At 42.6% G+C, this 20,606-nt stretch overlaps 3 protein-coding genes across 5 annotated transcripts; 2 read left to right on the forward strand and 1 right to left on the reverse strand.

The window, feature by feature from the left end:
- Positions 1–1,838: 1,838 nt before the first annotated feature.
- trnau1apb (tRNA selenocysteine 1 associated protein 1b) lies at positions 1,839–8,870 on the reverse strand. Its single transcript, XM_069190883.1, has 9 exons — positions 8,671–8,870; positions 8,160–8,257; positions 7,529–7,628; positions 6,594–6,646; positions 6,169–6,300; positions 5,275–5,394; positions 3,009–3,222; positions 2,707–2,743; positions 1,839–2,496 (listed from the first exon to the last, which is right to left on the reverse strand). Exons 1-9 carry the CDS (start codon positions 8,704–8,706, stop codon positions 2,354–2,356), a joined length of 933 nt encoding a protein of 310 aa, XP_069046984.1. The 5' UTR covers positions 8,707–8,870; the 3' UTR covers positions 1,839–2,353.
- Positions 8,871–9,055: 185 nt separating this feature from the next.
- On the forward strand, positions 9,056–15,255 carry pak1ip1 (PAK1 interacting protein 1). Its single transcript, XM_069190882.1, has 10 exons — positions 9,056–9,181; positions 10,121–10,283; positions 10,679–10,799; positions 11,799–11,873; positions 11,956–12,008; positions 12,314–12,459; positions 12,886–12,983; positions 13,478–13,577; positions 13,959–14,085; positions 14,595–15,255. The coding sequence occupies exons 1-10, from the start codon at positions 9,104–9,106 to the stop codon at positions 14,741–14,743; spliced, it is 1,110 nt and encodes a 369-aa protein (XP_069046983.1). The 5' UTR covers positions 9,056–9,103; the 3' UTR covers positions 14,744–15,255.
- A 785-nt stretch (positions 15,256–16,040) lies between these two features.
- Positions 16,041–19,994, forward strand: tmem14ca (transmembrane protein 14Ca). Of its 3 annotated transcripts, none has more exons than XM_069190889.1 (5): positions 16,041–16,122; positions 16,922–17,013; positions 17,897–17,998; positions 18,800–18,887; positions 19,782–19,994. In XM_069190889.1, exons 2-5 carry the CDS (start codon positions 16,938–16,940, stop codon positions 19,837–19,839), a joined length of 324 nt encoding a protein of 107 aa, XP_069046990.1. In that variant the 5' UTR covers positions 16,041–16,122; positions 16,922–16,937; the 3' UTR covers positions 19,840–19,994. The 3 variants fall into 3 exon arrangements, with proteins under 3 accessions (XP_069046990.1, XP_006634531.1, XP_015210364.1); XM_006634468.3 differs by lacking the exon at positions 16,041–16,122 and adding an exon at positions 16,137–16,346; XM_015354878.2 differs by lacking the exon at positions 16,041–16,122 and adding an exon at positions 16,137–16,290.
- The last annotated feature ends 612 nt before the right edge of the window (positions 19,995–20,606 follow it).

The following is a 20,606-nucleotide window of genomic DNA, read 5'->3' on the forward strand; positions in this document are numbered from 1 at the left end:
TACCGCTGTGTAACTGTTCACATTTTTCACAAATCATGTTATAACAAGAGTTTCCGGACCCAACCAGTTTATTCATTAACGCCTCTATGCTCTTACAGTGCATTTATAATGAAAATGGAGACTTTAAGCAAATAAACTAAAATTAAAGTTAACAAAGTAATACTAACGTAGGTACACACATCCTATGATGCTTACACTGCCATCGGACCTGTAGATTTGCAGGAATGGACAGAATTCAAGCGGCAGTCCTTGACTCCGGGTTTGAGCTGATGCTTGCGCCACCTGCTGGCCGATAGACAAAACACAGCGGGTCACCATGTGAACAGTTCTGTTCCATTGTCATATGCACAAGTGCAAATGAAATGCTTATTTGCATGTACAATACAAAGACATTAAAGAAACACCAAAAGCGTAAACAGAACAGCAGCAGCAACAACAAGTTAAATAACATAGAAACTTAAATAAAACAACACCAGTGTGAGCCAGTGGTAGGGGTACAGTTCAGTTACCTGACAGCTTGTCTCTGCATCTGGAAGTGTGTGCCTTTATGCTCCTATAGTGCTTACCAGAGGGAAGGTGGGGGAGGAAAATGAGAAACCAGGATGACTCATATCCTTAGAGATACCTCCAGGATTCCTGAGACAGCAAGTTGTAAAAATGTGCACAATAGAGGGAACTTGAATGATAGACTGGGCTGACCTGACCACCCCCTATAACGCCTTCCAGTCAGACAACACTGTAATCCCACAGTAGAGCACACTTTCAATGGCCCACCTGTAAAATGTGGTAAGAACAGACCAAATCTTTTCAACTGTCTGCAGAAGTAAAGGCACTGTTGTGCCTTCTCTATAGCTCGAGTTACATCCTGGGCCCACATGAAATCATTAGCGCTGAAGGTACCCAGGAACTTGAAGGTGGAGACTGATTGCTACAAGTGGGGAAATACCATGTGTTTTAGCATGTTACAGCCAGCAGCCATATCACCCTGCAACTCACAACTGGCAGCCCCACTGAGGTGTGAGCCTGGTCAGTACCTGGAAGGGAAAAGTTTCCCAGTTTCCCTTCTGGGAAAAACTAAGGTTGCTGGGGCCAGCAGGGGGCTCTCACCCTGTGGTCCATGAGGGTCCTAATGCCTCAGTATAGTGACGGGGACACTATACTGTAAACAGGTGCCGTCCTTCAGATGAGATGTAAAACTGAGGTCCTGACTCTCTGTGGTCATTTAAAATCCCAGGGAGTTTCTCGAAAAGAGTAAAGGTGTAACCCCGGCATCCTGGCCCCACCTGGATGATGCACCAGTACGCTCCTCACACACCAGGTCTCAGTGGGGAGGAGAGCAGAGTAATGTAGCCAATTCATAGATAGGGATTATTAGGAGGCCATGATTGGTAAAGGCCAACAGGGAAATTTGGCCAGGACACCGGGGTTACACCCCTACTCTTTTCGAGAAATGCCCTGGGATTTTTAATGACCACAGAGAGTCAGGACCTCGGTTTTACGGCTCATCCGAAGGACGGCGCCTGTTTACAGTATAGTGTCCCCGTCCCTATACTGGGGCATTAGGACCCACACAGACTGCAGGGTGAGCGCCCCCTGCTGGCCCCACTAACACCTCTTCCAGCAGCAACCTTAGTTTTTCCCAGGAGGTCTCTCATCCAGGTACTGACCAGGCTCACACCTGCTTAGCTTCAGTGGGTTGCCAGTTGTGAGTTGCAGGGTGATATGGCTGCGATGATATGGCTTTGATAATGCATTTCAAAATATATTCTTACAGTTTGTTGTAATAGGAGCAGACATTAACCCATGATTGAAAAAAAGAGACGATTCGAGACATCAGGTCGAATTATTAATCTCTTTACTTACACATCAATTTACATGAAATAAGGAAAATATTTACAAATGCAAAAACGGATGCAGTAAGCAGTTTTTTTTTTTCTTCCAGAGAAGTACAATAATCTCCAATGGCTTTCGAAACTGGGACTTATTACGTGACGTATGAAAGAATTAGAATTCAAATAACACTTGGCCGGTTTTTTTTTTTAAATGATCCTTCCCCCCCAAAGTACATCCATTTCTATGGCATCCATAGCATAATGCAGATTTCATTTACATACGCAATTCAGTACGACCTCACTAAGCCTGTATTTCTGAAACTGACATCCCCGATGTTCAGCAGAGCCCAGAAGATTCCCAAACGCAAACAAACGTATTTGAATTTCTAGGGCTTCCTGGGGATATTCAGATTACAAAAAGACATGCCACAAACACAGAAACAAAAGCAGGAGGTCATGTAAAAAATGTAAGGTGGAGGAGTGACTGAGCCAATAGTGAGAGGCGAGCTCTTCTCAACCGCTCAGCAATTGGCCACCGCCGGGATCTCGGACGTCACGCTGTCCAGCGGCTGCCAGTGACAGTTCATGAGCGAGTCGTACAGCTCTTCGCTGCGCTCCATGAACTGCCTGTTCAGCGTGTCGATATCCATGTGCAGCGCGGGATCTGTTGGGGGGAAAAAAAAAGACAGTGGTGCAAACCCATCAGTACTCCATCGTGCAGAGCAAGGTCACTTGGAGATAACGGGGAAAGTTATCCGCGTTATTTTCTGAACCCTCCAGTTACTTAGGATAAAAGTGCACAGTTGAAATCCAAAAAGATTTAGTCACTACTGAACGGTTTCTGACCCCAATATGTTTTAAATGAGCACACTACCTTCAACAGGCTCTTCTTCAGCATCTTCCGCGGATTTCTGAAATGACAACATGCAATTAACTGGCATGTAATCATCTTTTACAAATCGCCAAAACACAGCGTTTGCCACCAGAAAGAATCGGAGCCAAGAGCCGCCAACAGCGGCCAGCGCACCGTGCCCACCCTCACCACAAGAGGGCGATAAACCACTCACTCACACCACCTTGCTCCCTGCAGCCTCACTGTTCCCACTGACACCCAGTTTACGAAGACGTCGCCCTCCGTGGCCTCTGTGCACTTCCCACACACACGCGGGGACTCACCTCTGCCGAAGCCTGCGCGTCTGTGCCGACCGTGGTGCCGTCTGTGGACGCCAGAGGGGTGGCCATCCCGGGAGCAGAGGGCGCTGGGCCATACGGGCCGTAGCCATAGTTGTAACTACCATAGGGGTCATACCCCCACTGGGAGTAGTAGTTCTGGTACTGCTGGTAGTACTGCGTGTAGTAGTTTTGGTTGTGCTGGTAATTCATTTTATTGCTGAAACCAAAGCAGGCAGAGAACATCACAACTTCCTTCGAGCGGATTAGAAACCCAGAGGCAAGGCAAAATCAACACCCATGTTCAAAAACCTGGAAGACCATTATTATTATTATTATTATTTTTATTTTTTTTAATGGCCCAACCGGTATTGAATGGACAAGACATTATGATTGAGGCTTCTCGTTCGCACCAGGATTTAAAGTTCACTTGGGATGCAAGTAAAATAAGAGCGATTTAAAGAATATGAACCATTGTAAGATTTTCTTGCAAAAACCGCCTGCTATCCACAAAACCGACAATCACCTGCGATTCTGGAGAGCCGTCCCGGTTTCTGGTTTTCAATCCAACCTAACCATTTAGAGGCCGTTTCAAGATTTTCTTTCAGCTCCTAAAAGGTTTTAAGGGTTCTGCAATGGCAAGCCCCCCCTGCACCAGTTTGAGAATGGCCCTCACTCACGCAAGTCATCTGAAAACCAACCAAACGGACTCGAGCAGAAGGAAACAAACTGTTCATTATGGAAGTGGTGGATACACTCTCACTGACTCCAGTTCATTCGCCATTTATGGCATCCTGGCCAAATTTCCCCATCGGCTGTTATCAATCATGGCCTCCTAACAATCCCCCTCTGTGAACTGGCTTCATTACTCTGCTCTCCTCCCCACTGAGAGCTGGTGTGTGGTGAGCGTTCTGGCGCACTATGGCTGCCGTCGCATCATCCAGGTGGGGCTGCACACTGGTGGTGGTGGAGGGGATCCCCATTACCTGTAAAGCGCTTTGAGTGGAGTGTCCAGAAAAAGCGCTATATAAGTGTAAGCAATTATTATTATTATTATTATTATTATTATTTACTCATCACCTGTGCTGAACACAGGGAAAACAATTACTTTATACGTCAATAATACATATTTAAAGATATTTTTACAAAACTTAGGATTGATTTTGGAAAAACATCAAAATAAGCAAGCATGTCTTAAATCAAATTAAAGATTGCCATAAGGTCTTCAACAGCACAGTACATGACTAGATTCCACAGCACTTCATCAAGGCAATTAAAGTGAAGTGAAACACAAAAAAAAGTGAAAAAGAAAAAAATAGATCAGTTACCATTCCTGTTGATGGTGGATTTTGACTTAAGTGTGCCCTAACAAAGATGAGAATAACCAGGCTTCCGGGCTTGTTTCAGCTTTTGGTTTTATACCACAGTTGTGTTCACTTTGAACAGAACTTTAGTGTGCAAAACCAAACCAAACCAGTGTTGCACACCTAACCTTCTTAACCGTTTGCTAGCAGCTAATTGAGACTGATCCCAGCTGCAAGAACACCTGCAGTAATAACGATTGAGACACGGGGAAGGAGCAGTGATCTGACTGATCTGATTGCAGCCACCTAACCATCTAAATTAAATTAAATAGGCAAAAGACGCATGATCATTCCCGCTGCCCTTCAAATGCAGCTGGCTAAGCCATCTAAACAACGACCAGCTGCCACTCATTCATCACCCTTTCCTCTTATAGATAGCGGGCTGTGTCTTATAATAGGCTACATGTGTGGCATGCATCAGTTGAAAACGCTTTGCTTTCAATTAGCTCGGATCAATTTACTTCTCAGATGAAGGACTGTGAATAAAAAAATACTTTATAATTAGCTTGCAAAGCTGCACATTTTCTTTAGTCCGAATACAAAACGGTCCAATGGAATTTTCTCTCACACCTCGCTCAGGAGTGTATAACATATCGTGCATGTTGTGCATTTTAAAGACGATTGTTTTTTGGCGGCTGAGCTGTCTCCAGCAGCTTATTATCCATGCAGTACTACCCAGTAATGAGAGACAGCAGTGTCCGAGCCTTTCCACAGACTCGGGGCAAGCTCCCTTCTCAGTCAGCAACGGACATAAAACATTAAACCAGACACGATGGCCTTGGTGCTCAGCCCTCACACACGGTCCACGGTCCACGGTCCACACAGTCGGTAAAAGACACGTCTGCCCCCCGGAATAAACAATTGGTTAGCAAAGGAAAGAGCCCCCGGGGCCGTGCCAGGCCTCCTACCTCTTGGCGACGGCTATGCTGATCCTAATAGGCTTCCCGCCAAGGCCAGTAGCATTCTGACACTCTTCCATAGCTTTCCTCTGCTCCTTCTCGTCGCTGAACTTAACAAATCCATAGCCCCTGCGTGGACACAGCACTCGCACGCGTTAGCAGCCCTCCTAACACAGCCCTCAAGCTGGCATGCAAGCTAGATATAATAGGCAAATAATATATATATATTAATGGAAAAAAACGGAAAATGTTTTATTACTTTTAACATGAAGTAGCATCACTTCAACTGTTTGTAGCTCTTGCTTATCCTATATGGGGAAAACAATAGTTAAATAATAACATTTATGCTTCACAACAGCAGATTTACCTTAACTGGCAAAGAAGCAACTGACATCACCATTAATCACAAAACTATTTCATTACAAAAGGTAAATGCTTATCAACTGCAGAGTTAAGGTAGTAATGAGACTGTGGGGGATACAGATGTTACCTAAGTGACTCCATGCAATTTGGTGCGTTTTGTCTACTCACAATAGGTACCTGATAGAAAGGAATGGGATACTTTGAGAATTCAAAAAGAAATTGCAGCCTTCCATCTAAAATGACTTTCTACAGTATTTCTACAACATTTATTTAGGTCCTCAAAGAAAACACTGACAAGTGGCTTGAAATGCTAGTTAATGCACACCAACATGAAACCAGAGTTATCGCTGAAAACCTCTCCTCTCCAAAAATGGTATAACAGTCTGAGAGCATTTTCTACATACTGTTAATTCAATCCTGGATCTGCAGGCAAATACAATGGCTACACTGACTCATATATTACTCAGATGAATGACACACTTTGTCAAAGGCCTAGGTCCTGCGAGTATATAATGAGGTCTTGCCACACTGCTTCTGTACCTTGAGTTCCCAAACTGATCCGTTACCACTTTTCCCCCCTTGCAGGAGGGATATTTCTTCACAAAGAACTCGTAGAGCTGAAAGTCATCAATTTCCGGAGTGAGATCTCCAACAAAAACAGAATATTCAGGGCTGGAGAAGAAAAAAAAAAAGACAGCAAAAATAAAATATTTTTAGTAGATATTAAATAACGGCTTGAGACAATGTGCCATAAAATGTGCAACATAAAACAAACGTTATTATGTGTAATGGACAAATACTTGGGTGGTATAATAATGCATCGGTTGAAAGTTTATATTCAATTCAAATATATTCAACTCAATATTACAGTTTGATGGTCATAATTTGTATGGAAACACTACATTTTATTTTTAAAGTGGTACACAATGATCAAGCAAGTTGCATGATTAAATAAGAGTACTCACCCAGTGTCTGGCCTTTTCCCATACGTAGCATAATTTAACTTAAATTTTCTGGGCTATAAAGAGAAAAGACATGAACAATACAGGTTACATTATTCATTACTCAAAACGAAGAGGTATGCCAGCTCACACTGCTTTAAAAACCTAATGTGCCCCTACTGAAAGGAGAGAACCGTTCATTCAATTGGACCCATTTATCAGTACTGGACTGGTCAGTCATTCCGGAGCCGGGACGTGCTCCAGGAGAGAGCTGTAATTCCGCCTGACGACACCAGAGGGACTCACAACCCCTCTCGAAAACTTCACAAGTTCCTTCAGGAATTTCCATGTGTGGAATTTGAACAAGGAGAAGAGTCGTGTGGGTTTCCCGATTAAACAAAGGTGCTCCGGGTCTAAACCGAACAGCACAAACCTGCAGCTCTTACAGGAGAAGACCCTTACCGTGTGAAAATAAACAGCAGCTTATAACAGCAGACGTGTAAGACATTATCGGGGGAGATATTTTACAGACCGTGGTGGCAAAAGAGAGCACCGGGTTCAGACAGCCATGGAAAAAGCTCCATCCTATAGCATTAGATGATGTGAAATTTGCTAGTCTGCCCCAGAGGATCAGCCGGCTCTTCCACAACTCCTCAACGGGGTTTATACCGCAGCTTCACGCCGTTACGGTTTTACAACGCAATGCGAGATAGCGCCAGCTTCTCCTATGTTATGAGTGGTTATGTGCACAGGGTGTGTTACCGTTAGACGAAGAGCCGGGCCTGCCTGGAGTTAGAAAACCCTCATCTCTCTTGGAAGGGATTTCAAATCGTTAAGTGGGTTAATTGCCATTTTACCGGCAGAATGAATGAGAGTGAGGAAATGCAGTCGTTTGCCCCACCGGAATGGGCTCGGCGGTGGGGCAGGTCAAACAGGGCGCCTTCAGATCCAGTACTTACAGGGTTTGACCCTGGAACCAGCTTCCCGTTGAGCTTCAGGACACAGCGGTCCACACTGGCCTCGTCCGCCAGCTCCACAAAGCAATACCCCGCGGAGCCACTAAGGGAAGAGGGGTTAAAACGCATCATATAGGTGTATACACCAGCAGAAGGCTCCACAGCCGAAACGTTGCGTTTCCTTTCTTTCGTTTTCAGCATGGAATAAACCCGTTACCTGTTTCTTAGGAGTATACAGTGCGTACGTATTCAGTACCCAATATAAATACAGAAATCTCCATTAGGATTATAAAGTATACTCCATATTCCAAAACAAAAAAGTTTTAAGCCATGTTTGGTGCCGACGGGATCAAAATCCTTCCGTTTTCATTTCACCGCTGTATCCTTAGAGGGCATGGGACACTCTGGCCCCAAATTCACTGAGTTTTATCCCTGCATTTTTACAGGGATATTACAACAAGCAAGAGCTGCACAAAATAAACGACACAGCAACGGCTTAATTACTAACCAGACGAGAAGTCCTCAGCTTGCCTGTCTAACATTACTCAGTCCCAGATTGGGGATTATTAGACGGTAAAACCACTGGAAAACGTCTTCACCTTTTAAAATCTAACAAAGCGATACGATCACTCACCCCGTGACTCTGTGACAGATAATTTTAACGCCATAAGCTGTCTCTCCCATCGTACTGAAGGCTTGCTTGATAAAATTCTCATCCATATACGGGTCCAACTAATAAGAGGAGATCAAGTTAGTGCATCGCAAAGACACATCCAAATCACGCACACTGGAAGATCAAAACACATTTGCTAGAGCTGGTTTCTGAAGCAAACCCTCCGATTACAGCGCTACAGCCGGCGCCTGGCTTGTCAAGTTTGTAACAAGTTGTCAGCCTTTCAAAACGTCCACATTACGTTACCTGGAGCGAGTACACAGCTAGTTACAGTCACTCCCGAAGTACACAACAACACGTATTTCGTGAAAACAATCAAGACCATGCATTACGGACTTTTGTATACGGTAGGGTGCTGTTGAAACGCGAACTGGACTAAGCGAAGGCATATTTCATTAAATCCCTCAGAAATCAATCTACATTGTGAAATACAGTTGTCTCTTCATTTCAGTAAATAATACAATGAACTAACATCACCCATCCACAGGCTTGCCATCCTGTTAAACATTTCGCTGTTGTTTTATTTCCCTCTGGAATTATTATTTAACAAAACATATAGCCGTGCAAATGATCATTAACGGCAATCTTCAGAAACAGTACAGTACACTATCTGGTAAAGGCTACAATGTTTTTATTAAGAAGGCCTGAAACTTTACTGTCGGCAGTCTTCGCTATCATTGCCGGTAAATTAAGTCTTTTTTATATTTTTCTTCCTTCGTTTAGACTCTCTTCAGATATAGAAAAACCCGTAATGAATATATAAATTAAAAATGACAGATGGATGACGGTTTAATTAAAGTGTTTAATTTTCTCGTGTCTATAATGAAACAGGCAGCACTTCGGTCGCTTGCTCGGCGTAGCTGCTGGGAAGGACCCAGACAGTGCGCACACGTGGGCTGTTCACCATGGATCCTGCTGTGGTGTTGGTAGCTGGGTGCTACGAGCAAATTACTTTTGGATATCGAGTGGAGACAACTAAAGAGGTATCAAATATTGATATTTTTTCATATGCCTTTCCATGTGGGTTATGGGAATGATCACTGAGCTATTGTTTTAGAGCACTTCAGTTCTGTAGCTCTTAGGTTTAACACATGCAATGGAGCCATGCCAACTAGGTTTTGTAGTATACATAATTATATATTCATCCTACAGGTGCTTTTCAAAAGGCTCGAAGCATTGTACGGTAGTTTTCTGTTAGCTTGGTTTTACAGTTCACTCAAACCAGTGAACAAAATAACTCACCGGATGTCTAGAGCATTTTTCATCTCTAAGGAACTCAAATCGGTTTACATCCAGGTTGCGCTACACAGCAGATAAGGTGGGGACCTGATCACTTAAATCACCAGTTAGGTTTAGGGTGTCTGTGGTGTGCAAGTCCGTGATGGACTTTAGACGGGACACCAGGATCAACACGATTAACCTAATGACATCGTTAGTCAGGGTCTCGGGTTTTTTTTTTTGTCATGTAAAGGAAGGTCCCTCTCGCAGCCCAGTGTCCCCCGACACAATACACTGGGGTGCTGGTTCGGAAATTCCGTACCAGAGGTAAGAGTTACCTTACTCAGAGGTCTTCTGTCCCAGTCATGACCGGGCCGGCTTCGTTTCAGCTCTGAAATCTGACAAGATCAGGCTACAGGATGGTAGACGATCCAGATTGGACCAAAAGCCTTACAGGGTGACAATTGCTGTCTAGAGGCAAATGTTTAACTATATCATTTTCTCTAGGCCCCTATGATGCGAAAAGGTTTTCATGTGTTAACCTTTCTTTTTTTTTCCCCTTTTCTTCAAAAGTTGCCCAAGTCTGTTATGGGGTGATTTAAACCCCTGTTCAGGGAGGATATAAACTGATGCCCTCCCAAATGAACGTGCAAGGCATTTCTGTTGCACTCCATTGAACATTTGAATCTGCTCTTGCTTTGCAGAAGTGGACGACAGTGGCTGATTTCACACACCACGCTCACTCTGCGTCTTTATCTGTGGTGGCGACAAATGAAAAGTTTATTGCCACAGGTAGCCGGGATGAAACCATTTGTCTGTATGACATGAAAAAGAGGACAGAACATGGAGCTTTGCTGCACCATGATGGTACTGAATCCCTCACTGTTATCTTTGTGGTTTAACATGTTTTTTCATGACAGTCCATGTGTGGAAAGTTAGGATGGTGAAACGCTGATAGTAATGTTTGTGAATACTGCAGGGAATGTTGTAAACAAATCCTGCTTCTGTCTGTTATGTCGTAATACCTAATTTCATCCAGGCACTAAAAAAATCACTGTACACACTTGCAGTGTATAGTGAGTGAATATTTATACTGAAGTTGTACTGGTTGGTATTAATAGATTGCTATTTGTATTTTTACAGAAGGTTGGGTTTGTCAGTTAAACAATGATTAGATCTCAAGGTAAATGTTTGATTTGTCAAAGGAAATAAGTCTGCATTGAAGTTTGTCAAAGAACCTCATTTTTTTTTAATTCCCAAAGGCACCATCACTTGTCTAGAGTTTTATGGCAGTTCCCACTTACTGAGCGGTGGAGAGGATGGACTCATTTGTATCTGGAGCACTAAGAAGTGGGAATGCTTACAGTCTATTAAAGCTCACAAGTAAGTTTCTGAAGGGTGTGTCACTGTCATCTGTTTTCACAGTGTAAGGATACTGAATCTGAATTGCCTGTCAAGTAATTCAGTTTTGAGAACTTCTCTCGTGTTCTAATACAAGTATATCTTGAGTAAAAACATCACGTTTTGTCTCCTGACCTCATCTATCAGCACTTTTGGACGTCAGAAGAGAAAATGTTGTGCAGCATAGCAGCACACAAGAACACTCAGCGACAGTTTTTCCTGCTGCAGTGTTTCATATTCCTGGATCTGGAGTACCTTTCTGCCTTCTTTTTCTTTTTGTCCCAAATCAGTTCTTAATTAGTTGAACAATACAGAATCCTTTATTTAATTTAATGTATTCTGCCTCCGTGCCTTAGTTTTCAAAATAATCTTCTAAATGTACAATTTTTAATAGAATGAAGAAGATTTCCTGACTTGGTCCAAAATTGTTGCCCTCCTATTGTTTTCTGAACTGCTTCTAATGAATCAGTTACTGGTGTACAGAAACAGGTGCGAATGACACTGTAATAGCAGGTGTTACTATAGTCGCTGGTTTCATCCCACTTGGTCATTGAAGGACTAATATTAATTGAGGGTAGTTCTTGAAGAAGCCGAAGAGGTGGAGCAGAGATCGCGCCGATTTCTGTTATTCTACTACTGTTCTGAAACTACATAAAATTCACATGTCTATGCATATCAAACAAAAACAAATCCATCGGCAATATAATATTATTAATAATTAATACAATAATAATAATTCCTGTAATATTAAATAAGTCAGCATTCTGGCTAGTAACCGACGCAGTCATGTAATATGCGATAGAGAGGTCTGAGGTATGTTTATGTTAATAAAACTATGTACTGTATTCGGATAAATATTTTGGGACGAGAAACAGGCTGAAATTAAGGCGTACACCTATAAGCAGTGGATTCCTGTGAGCTGATTACATGGTTATGAAAACGTGCAAATGCCAAGACTTACTGGATGTGTCCTTATTCCAGGGGACAGGTATCGTCATTTTCAGTTCATCCTTCTGGGAAACTTGCTCTGTCAGTGGGGACAGACAAAACTCTCAGGTATGTCTCTTCCTTCTGTTCCATCAGAATGACTTTGAGTTTTGCCTTTTATTTTGCCCATGCTGTTTTTTTTTATTTCCAGAACGTGGAATCTAATAGATGGCCGATCAGCTTTCATCAAAAACATAAAAGAAAGTAAGTGTTTCTGCATATTCGGAATTCACTCTGCTCTTACCTGATGAGTAGTACTTGCTCAAGAGCGTACTCACGCTGGAAAGGAAAATGGAGATATGTTCCAGTCGCTTAATGCAGATGTGTTCAGACAGCTGGATCTCGGTCGTTCATTCTGAATTATGCTTATGTATAAAGGTTCATTTACAGCTGTGTTGGGCCTAAGTCTCCGATATGTTCAAGAACAGATTGAGCTGTTCGGTGAAGCTGTTACACCTGCTGTGCGGTTTTCTTACTTGCATTAACTAGTGTGATGGACTGTCTTCCAGATGCTCACATTGTTCTGTGGTCACCGGCTGGAGACAAGTACGTGGTGGTGGCAGATAATAAAATAGATGTTTACAGCCTGGAGACAGCAACAGTAACGAGAGCAATCTTAAATCAAAAGAGGATCTCCTCGGTTAAGTTTGTGACAGTAAGTAGTAAGAAGTGCTGTATTTTGAGGGAAATGTCTTTTTCTAGTTGTGCAGAATGGGTGTGTCTGTGTGCCCACAGGGACCATCCTCCCTGTCCAGGCGGCATTTCCTGGACAGGCTCCAGGCTGCTGTAGCCCCTACCAGAAATCAGCAGCTTTCTAATAACAGATAATTTGGGTGTCCTGGTGAAATATCATAAATATTGGAAAGATCGTCAGGGGAACAAAAGAATAAGCGTGTTAATGTAGTTAGAAGGCTGTGTCATTTTACATTCTGATTTATTTGAAAAATACATCTTGACGTTGCCCTGAATTTATTTTTTAAGTTAATTCCTAATAGTTTAACCCCAGGTCTGATGGGGTCATGAATCATTCTTAAAGATTTAATGCTGTTCATGTAACAATGTGCTGTTGTCTGTCCCCCAGAATTCCATTGTTGCAGTTGCTGGGGATGAGGAGTGTTTGAGGCTGTATGACACGGACTCTGGAGTGTGTCTCAGCGAGTTTAAGGCCCATGAGAACAGGTATAGTAACGTTTCTCTTGTAACATTTCACACACCTTCATTTGTATTGTTTCATAAGATGAACAAACTAATCTTTTAAGACCTTTCAACAGATAAGTAGATACTGAATAATGTTAGCAGTTAAGGTGTGCATTTTGATGAGGCAGAAGACTTCTACATACAGATCAAATATTTTGAAAGTTTCCCACTTTTGCCTTCCAAATCCATGCAATCTATAAACCAGACCGCTCCTCATGGTGCCTGCGAAACTGAACCCCAGAGTTCAGGACTTCTTTGTCATTGTTTCATGTTCAACATCTGCTTTTTTCTACCTTTTTTGATTGACTTTCATTTTATTGTGAATTGTCCTTTTGTAGGTATCGTAAAGCACTTTGAGATAGTTGCTTTTATAGTTGTTACTTAAAATAGACATTGCTTATTATTATGATGAACCTGTTTCTGTATATTTAAAGAAATGGAAACAAGAAAACTTTTTGGTTTTGCTTTGTCTTCAGAGTAAAAGCCCTGTCCAGTTTTACAGTAGATGACCGTCATATCCTTGCATCTGCATCCAATGATGGGTACATAAAAATGTGGAAACTTAACCTTGAACAGGTAAGGCAATTGTTATCTATAGATGCTGGTTTTGCAGTCTTTCTGAAATTTATGTCAGTGAACTGTAAATCTACTCCTGTCAAATCATGTACCAGTGGCGGTATGACCCAGGGTCCTTTCATATGGCCTGGCTGTTAGAACTGCAACTTCTGCACGTCCTGGGAGTCTGGGTTCGACTACAGCCATGGGCACCTGTCTGCCTAGGTTTTGTCCGGCTTCTCTAAACTGTCACTTTCTTTGTGAGCCTGTTGGGTTGGCATCCCATCACCGAGATAAGCCTCTATCTGATGAGGAATTGGTGAGGATGTGGTTGAAACAACACTTGATTGAAGAGCCCTTTCATTGGCACAATCATGGAGCCAGGCGTCCCGTCTCTTGCAGATGAAGGATCCCCCAGTACTGCTGGGCGAAGTGAACACCACCGCCAGGCTGGCGTGTCTGGATGTGTGGCAGAGCAGCTCGCAGAAAAGGACTTTGAATCGGGAAGAAGCGACCGCTTCCTCTCCAGGTATTGCTGTTTTTTTTTTGCAGTTTTACCGCAGGTGCCAAAGATGAATCCGACTTTTAAGTAAAACAATTTAATTTCTTGATAATGAGAACAATAGTGCTGCATTACCAGGGTCTAGTCCGTCTAGGTCCTTTCCAGTTGCGCCTGCCACTCGGCCGCTGCTCCTCCAGATCGGGAGGAGCAAGATCTCGTTTCGGATGCCCCCCCCCCGGTCGGCTCCCGCTGGAGCTGGTCCGGGCACGTCCCGCTGGGCGGAGACCCCCTGGCAGACCCAGGACACGCCGGGGGGATTCTCTCTCTCGGCTGGCTCCCCGGAGGAGCTGGAATCTGGTGCCGGAGACAGGGAGGTCGGGGCTGATCTGCTCGGCCTGCTGCGGCCACCACCCTCACCAGGGAAAGCGGAGTGGAAACGGGTGGATGGATAATAGTACAGAACAATCTTGAGTGGTGACGACACCCTCGCGGGGGGGCTGTTCTAACCAGCTGGGGGTCTCGGGTTTTATTTACAGTGAGGGAAAAAGAAGACACACCTGCCAAGACAAAGAAGGGGAGGCCGGCGTGCCCTGGAGAAGTGGTTGAAGTTGAAGACGGTGACGGTCCTGCCAAGAAGAGAAAGACGGATGGCTCCAAAAGGAAGAAGAAGCAGGAACATCCATAAAATTCAACTTTGTCGTTTTTTGTGATGATTGAGCAGAGCTTCTGTAAAGCTCCAGCATTTGCTCATTTCTGCCCGAATGCTAAGACAGCGGTGTCCAGTCGTGAGTTCTGGAGAGTCTGGAGAGTGTGTCTGGATGTCTTCATTCCAGCTCTGCTCATAGTAACCTCACCACATTATTGGCTTAATTGGCCCAATTTACTCGCTTCTCCCATGTTTAGGAACTGTTCAGAGAGGCTTAGGACCCTCCAGGACCAAGACTGGACACCCCCTGTTCTAAGCGCTTTTGTCAGAAAAACGAGATGGAAAACTAGATTTTTAAGAGAGTTATTTTTGTAAATTGTAAAACTCGCATGAAGTAAACTTTTCATTGATGAATAGCAAGCATGTTGTTCTCATGTTGGCTTTTAATTACACCACGAGTGTCTGTACATTGTGTGTTTTTGACATGTCCCCTTATTCATTACAGACTTGTTCATTTATTGGTATTTAAATTAAAATCAATGACTTTATAAGTGTGAATATTTTTTTCAAATGGGTAATTAACCTAATTAGTTCAGGTGGGTAGCTGCGTCAGCATGCGTAGGCTGCAAAGGAACAAGTAATAGGTTTATTCCATGCTGAAAAAAAGAAGAAAGAGAACACAACGTTTCGGCCGTGGAGCCTTCTTCAGGTGTCAACTTTAGGTGACAACTTTAAAAGACACCTGAAGAAGGCTCCACGGCCGAAACGTTGTGTTCTCTTTCTTCTTTTTTTCAGCATGGAATAAACCTATTACTTGTTCCTTATTAACCTAATTAACCTAACCTAATTAATTAAAGGTAATTAGCCTTTGCTTACATGCCTTAAAATATAGTTAGATGAAATCAAGAAATTGAAACGTGGTATTCCGGTTCTTGTGACAACTTTAAAAGCTTCTGGATTTCCAGAGCCGTGAACGCTGAGGGTGCCAAAGTTACTGTTATTACACGGAGAGACCGGAAGTATAGAAGCACGTGTTCGCCCGTCCATAGCAACGGAACAAGTAATAGGTTTATTCCATGCTGAAAAAAAGAAGAAAGAGAACACAACGTTTCGGCCGTGGAGCCTTCTTCAGGCTCCACGGCCGAAACGTTGTGTTCTCTTTCTTCTTTTTTTCAGCATGGAATAAACCTATTACGTGTTCCTTTGCAGCCTACGCATGCTGACGCACCTACCCACCTGAACTACTACCGTCCATAGCAACTCCGCGTGTTTGGCAACACTTCCTGGCTGAAGCCGTTTCCGGGTTTCATATCTAGTTGGACAACCGAAACAAGTCGCAGAGTTTGAAGCGTCCACTACGCTTTTGTGCTGGGCGGCGTGTTTTGGGGCACAGAGAAAAAAAATATCTATCACAAAAGGTTCAGTACGTTTATCTGTTTGCATGGCTCAGCATTTTTGGGAACTAAGTTATCTGTACGGCACACCCGGTCGCCCCATAACGTTTTGTCAGCAGACCTATTTCGACTCCGTGTTACTTTCGGCAGCTCCTTTTCTGTTGTGCCGTGTTGCCCTGCTCCCTGCAGAAGGTTAGTACTAAATACAGGCAGGTCTTCACGTCTTATTTCATGTAACTTGTATAAAGGTGGAGTACAAAAAAAAGCGTTATTCGAATAGATTCAAGTCAAACTTCTGAAATGTTTTATTTATTCCTGTTGTTCGGTAACCTAATCAAGGTGTTTTTCGAGGTTAATCCTAAAGAAAAAAAAATCGAGGGCAGTAGTTGTGTAATTTCCTCTACGCAAGACGAAATAACGCAGTTTCGTTAAAATAATCGGTGTCCATGTACCATTGTCGATTTACTATTACTCATTTTTCAAGGAGCAAAATGTGAATTTTCTGTTGGCTTTTTAATTGGCAAAAACGCTTTGCATTTACAGCAGTCCCAGTATCAAATAAAGCCTGGCAACACATTGCCTCTCCAGTCGAAGGGAGTAGCAGTAAATGGCGAGATTATATATGCAGCAGCGTATTGAAACTGCACAGAGGTGAAAAGACAAGACAGTATGTTCTCCTCTGTCGCTAGTTCAAGCCAGAACAGACATATATCGGGTAACTGAGTCGCGTATGTATATATACTGTATGTGAAAGTGCGCCGATGAAGGTAACTGCTTTTTCTTTTCCATGCCCGCATCATGAGCGCTGGTGTGTTTTTTCCAGGCTAGTTTAATTCATCATGTCTGTCGACTGGATTGGATTTGGATACGCTGCCCTTGTAACTTCGGGAGGAATCATCGGTTATGTGAAAGCAGGTGAAGTGATGATTGGATGTATGAACCTATTATATACAGTACGGATGTGCATGTAGTTAAACTAGCTATCTCTCCCGGCAAACAAACTTTAGTGAAGTGTTTTCAAGTTCGGAAATATCGGACGGGGTGCTGACAACGTACAGTAACGTAGGTTACTGAGCTCTTTTCAGCAGAAGAGTTATACGGATAATAGAAAAAAAAACAGTCTGTACTGCTGCAGTGAACAAGGAGGAAACTAACTGGCGCAGTCTGGACACAGGGCTGCAGGGGGACGTCAGGCTGCTTTAGAATAGGAGCTCATAGAACTGGTTCGTTTTGTGCCACTGGCCAAAATGGTTGCATATAGGCTGTTAAGTTTTTTTTAAAAAATCAAGGTTTAATGTAATTCTTTACACTTTAGCATGATATATGAACATATTTATATAATCGATTGCTACATCATTTTAATTATTAACATCATTTTAAGTAAAGGAGTCTTCTCATCTTAAGTAAAGAAGTCTGTTGCCTCAAATGCATCAGTTAGGCACTTTGAAATGTCAATCAATAAAATAGTAAATAATCGATTGTGTCTATGCGTGGCAGGCCCTGCTTCTTGACATGGCACATTTTAAACGCACAACTTTAAATCATCACTCAGTAGAGGCCTGAAACACATGTACTGCTCCAACAGCTTATCGATTCGTTTACATAATTAAGAACTCAGCAGGAACTAAAGGCCTCGTCTTCAGAGGCTTGTCGGTAGATCTCGCACAACTGTCTCACAACCCCTTGAAGAAATAGGGATATAAATAGCAAAATTGCCTGGTCGGTCAAGACTTTGCTGAGATGGTGGAGAGCTGAGAGACACTGGGTACATTTCCCGTGACAGTGCCTGTCTCTCCAGGCAGCGTTCCTTCCTTGGCTGCTGGTCTGGTCTTTGGAGGCCTGGCAGGGCTGGGGGCATACCAGATGTCACACAATCCAAAGAATGTCTGGATTTCTCTAGGTAAGAAACATCGGCCTACGTCTGCTTTTTATGGAATTGGGAACTGATCTTAGTGCAAAACCATCAACACATTTTTTTTTTGCGCTGTCTGTTGGGATTAATCTTTGAGTCAACTTTTGGTGAATACACGTGCCTGATACAAAGATTAATATGCCGGGAAGCATTAAAAATGTAGTGTTTGCATTCTTGCACCAAAAGACGTCTTCTGTATTGGGGAAAAAATACATCTATTAAAAGGCGAGTAAGATGATTTGCAAAATATATACACTATTGAGTATATAAATGTTACCCAAATCTGGTTTATTTACCATACTTTACATAGTTGGTTACACAATATTCCCTTAAATTTACATGTCTTTACAAAGTTACAGATTAAATGTATATGCAGTGTGAAACCATCAGGATCCTGCTCTTCAGGGAGAGATCTTATTTCCCTTATTCACAGGAATTTAATCTCTTTAAAAAAATCAACCTGTTTGAGACAACAGTAAAACTGGGAATTAAGGACGTAGTATTTTTGGAGTTTTTCTTAATTAAGCTTTAGGTTCTTCTTATCTGGTCATAGGGTGCCAGAAAGTTCTTAAGAGGGTCAATTGTCATTTTAAATAAACATGATTATTGTGCTTTAGCCATTGATCAAAGGTGTGTCTAGGACTGGGGTGGCCGATTGCTGCACCACATGCTGAAGGTGTCTTAGAAAAATCTTATGGTTAAAGTCTGGTTTACAGTGAAATGTGCAAGCAGTGACAAGGCAGCGCTACTGCTTCAGTAATGAAGCTCTTCTGTATTCTTGCTTGATAGCTGCATCAGGGACCTTGGCAGGAGTGATGGGGATGAGATTTTACAATTCTGGGAAGTTCATGCCTGCTGGGCTCATTGCAGGGGCAAGGTGAGTCATTGCAGTATAGCAATTGCTATTAATCAACATCGCTAATGCATTGATCGTGGACAAAGGAAAGGGAAGTGTTAGCTCTATGAAGTCTGCATCTGTTCTGCAACTATAGTTGGATCTTTACTGTGACAGTAGAACATTATTTTTAAGTTGACTTGCTTCACTTTGCTTCTGTTAGTGGAGGTGTAGCTGCACGTGCGAAAATAAAACATGTTTCTCACACAAACGCTGGGCAGCGCACTGTGGGAGATTGCACTGTGCCAGTGCTGTGCCTTTTATTCTGTAGCTCTGAAACATGTTTCTGTTCCACAAATCAGACGAGACTTTAGCCTGCTCTACGATCGAAAGTGTCACCCATAAAGTCCGGAAAGTCACAGACACATAGATAAGAGCATATCGCTTGAACGCAGCTTTCAGCTACCTTGTAGAGTGTTAACAGTTAATGCAGGGCTCCCCGGTCCAGCTCCTGGTAGTTTGTGTTCCTACCCAGCTCCGAGTATCAGAATTGAACCCCCGTGGATTTAGTTATAGGACTGATATGAGCTGTTTGACTTGGCCACCCCACATGTTGAATGTTGCATTTTAAATATTTCATGTCTTAAGATAAAATCACCTGCAAATATTCCAAAAAAGCAACTTGTTATTTCAGTGGAAGCTTCCGTCTGATAACTAAGTTTAGCGGGAGTGAAAATCGGGAGGTGTTTAGGCCTCTGAGACCAGGATTGGGCCTCCCTGAGCTGACGGTAGTGATGTGTTTGTGAACAAGATGCGGTTTATGCAGTAGTACAAGTTTTCATCCAGTCTGAAGGCGATGCAAGTTCATATACAGTATATTCAGAAGGATGAATATATATTCTCAATATTCTAAAATATTTTTTTTTCCTTCTACAGTCTTCTAATGCTGGGGAGAATTGGTATGAAGATGTTGCAGAAACCCCATGAACCATAGTGACAGTTCCAGTTACAGGCAGACATTAAAAATGTATAAATGTGCATTTGTTTTTTTTTTTTAAAAAAAGTAAAATCGTGGTTTGCTGGGTCCAGTTCAGACACTGTGAAGACGAATGAACTTTGTAAAAATGTTGAATAAAAAGCTCAAGGTTGCCCAGTTTCTTATCAGTGAAATCTCTGGAAGGAGGGGTACCAGAACTCCTGGTTTGCTCTGTTGTCATGCGCAGTACACACTGACTTGTTTTTTGCAGTCGCATTTGTACCCCGTTAATTAAAGGTAGGAAGTCCAAGAGGCAAGAGAAAGACATAATTCTTTGGTGTCAATTCAAGCCATACTGTATAAAGAGCAGAAATGTCAGATACGGTCTCATTTTATATTCGTTGACAGATATATGAATCAGTATTTTTCATTCATCCTGAGTTGTCGGGACTTCCGAACTGCTCCAGATTGTAGTTTGTTTTTTACAGCTCCTATCACGACGGGCCTTTGAAGAAATTAAAATGTTTCATATTTAAAATGTATGAATATGTGAAGGGCACATTCTTTCTGAAGGTGGGAAGACATCAGTGATGAAAACTTGAAAACTAGATTCCACCTTTGCCTATACTACTGCTTTTTATTCAGCTCGTACCGATTAAAACGAACTCTGTGATTATCACAAGTTACACGCTGTGCTTAGTTCATCATGGAGGTGTCAGTCCTGACTCAGTTGGCACTGTAAGTGTATTAGACATTGTATTGTATATTATTTTGCAAAACTGAGA

This window comes from Lepisosteus oculatus, chromosome 6 (genome assembly GCF_040954835.1).
Source record: "Lepisosteus oculatus isolate fLepOcu1 chromosome 6, fLepOcu1.hap2, whole genome shotgun sequence".
Classification (NCBI taxonomy): Eukaryota; Metazoa; Chordata; class Actinopteri; order Semionotiformes; family Lepisosteidae; genus Lepisosteus; species Lepisosteus oculatus.

Bases quoted from the DNA above. Each gene is read 5' to 3' on its own strand.
- trnau1apb (XM_069190883.1), bottom strand. From the start codon at position 8,706: ATGTTTAACAGGATGGCAAGCCTGTGGATGGGTGAT. The intron at 7,629-8,159 runs GTGAGTGATCGT...CTCTTCCCTTAG, and splicing joins ATCTGTCACAGAGTCACGGG to TGGCTCCGCGGGGTATTGCT. The intron at 2,497-2,706 runs GTAGTGTGCTCA...TCCCCCCAACAG, and splicing joins TGAAGAAGAGCCTGTTGAAG to ATCCCGCGCTGCACATGGAT.
- pak1ip1 (XM_069190882.1), top strand. From the start codon at position 9,104: ATGGATCCTGCTGTGGTGTTGGTAGCTGGGTGCTACGAGCAAATTACT. The intron at 12,460-12,885 runs GTAAGTAGTAAG...TCTGTCCCCCAG, and splicing joins CCTCGGTTAAGTTTGTGACA to AATTCCATTGTTGCAGTTGC. The intron at 14,086-14,594 runs GTATTGCTGTTT...TTTTATTTACAG, and splicing joins AGCGACCGCTTCCTCTCCAG to TGAGGGAAAAAGAAGACACA.
- tmem14ca (XM_069190889.1), top strand. From the start codon at position 16,938: ATGTCTGTCGACTGGATTGGATTTGGATACGCTGCCCTTGTAACTTCG. The intron at 17,014-17,896 runs GTGAAGTGATGA...CTGTCTCTCCAG, and splicing joins CATCGGTTATGTGAAAGCAG to GCAGCGTTCCTTCCTTGGCT. The intron at 17,999-18,799 runs GTAAGAAACATC...CTTGCTTGATAG, and splicing joins GAATGTCTGGATTTCTCTAG to CTGCATCAGGGACCTTGGCA.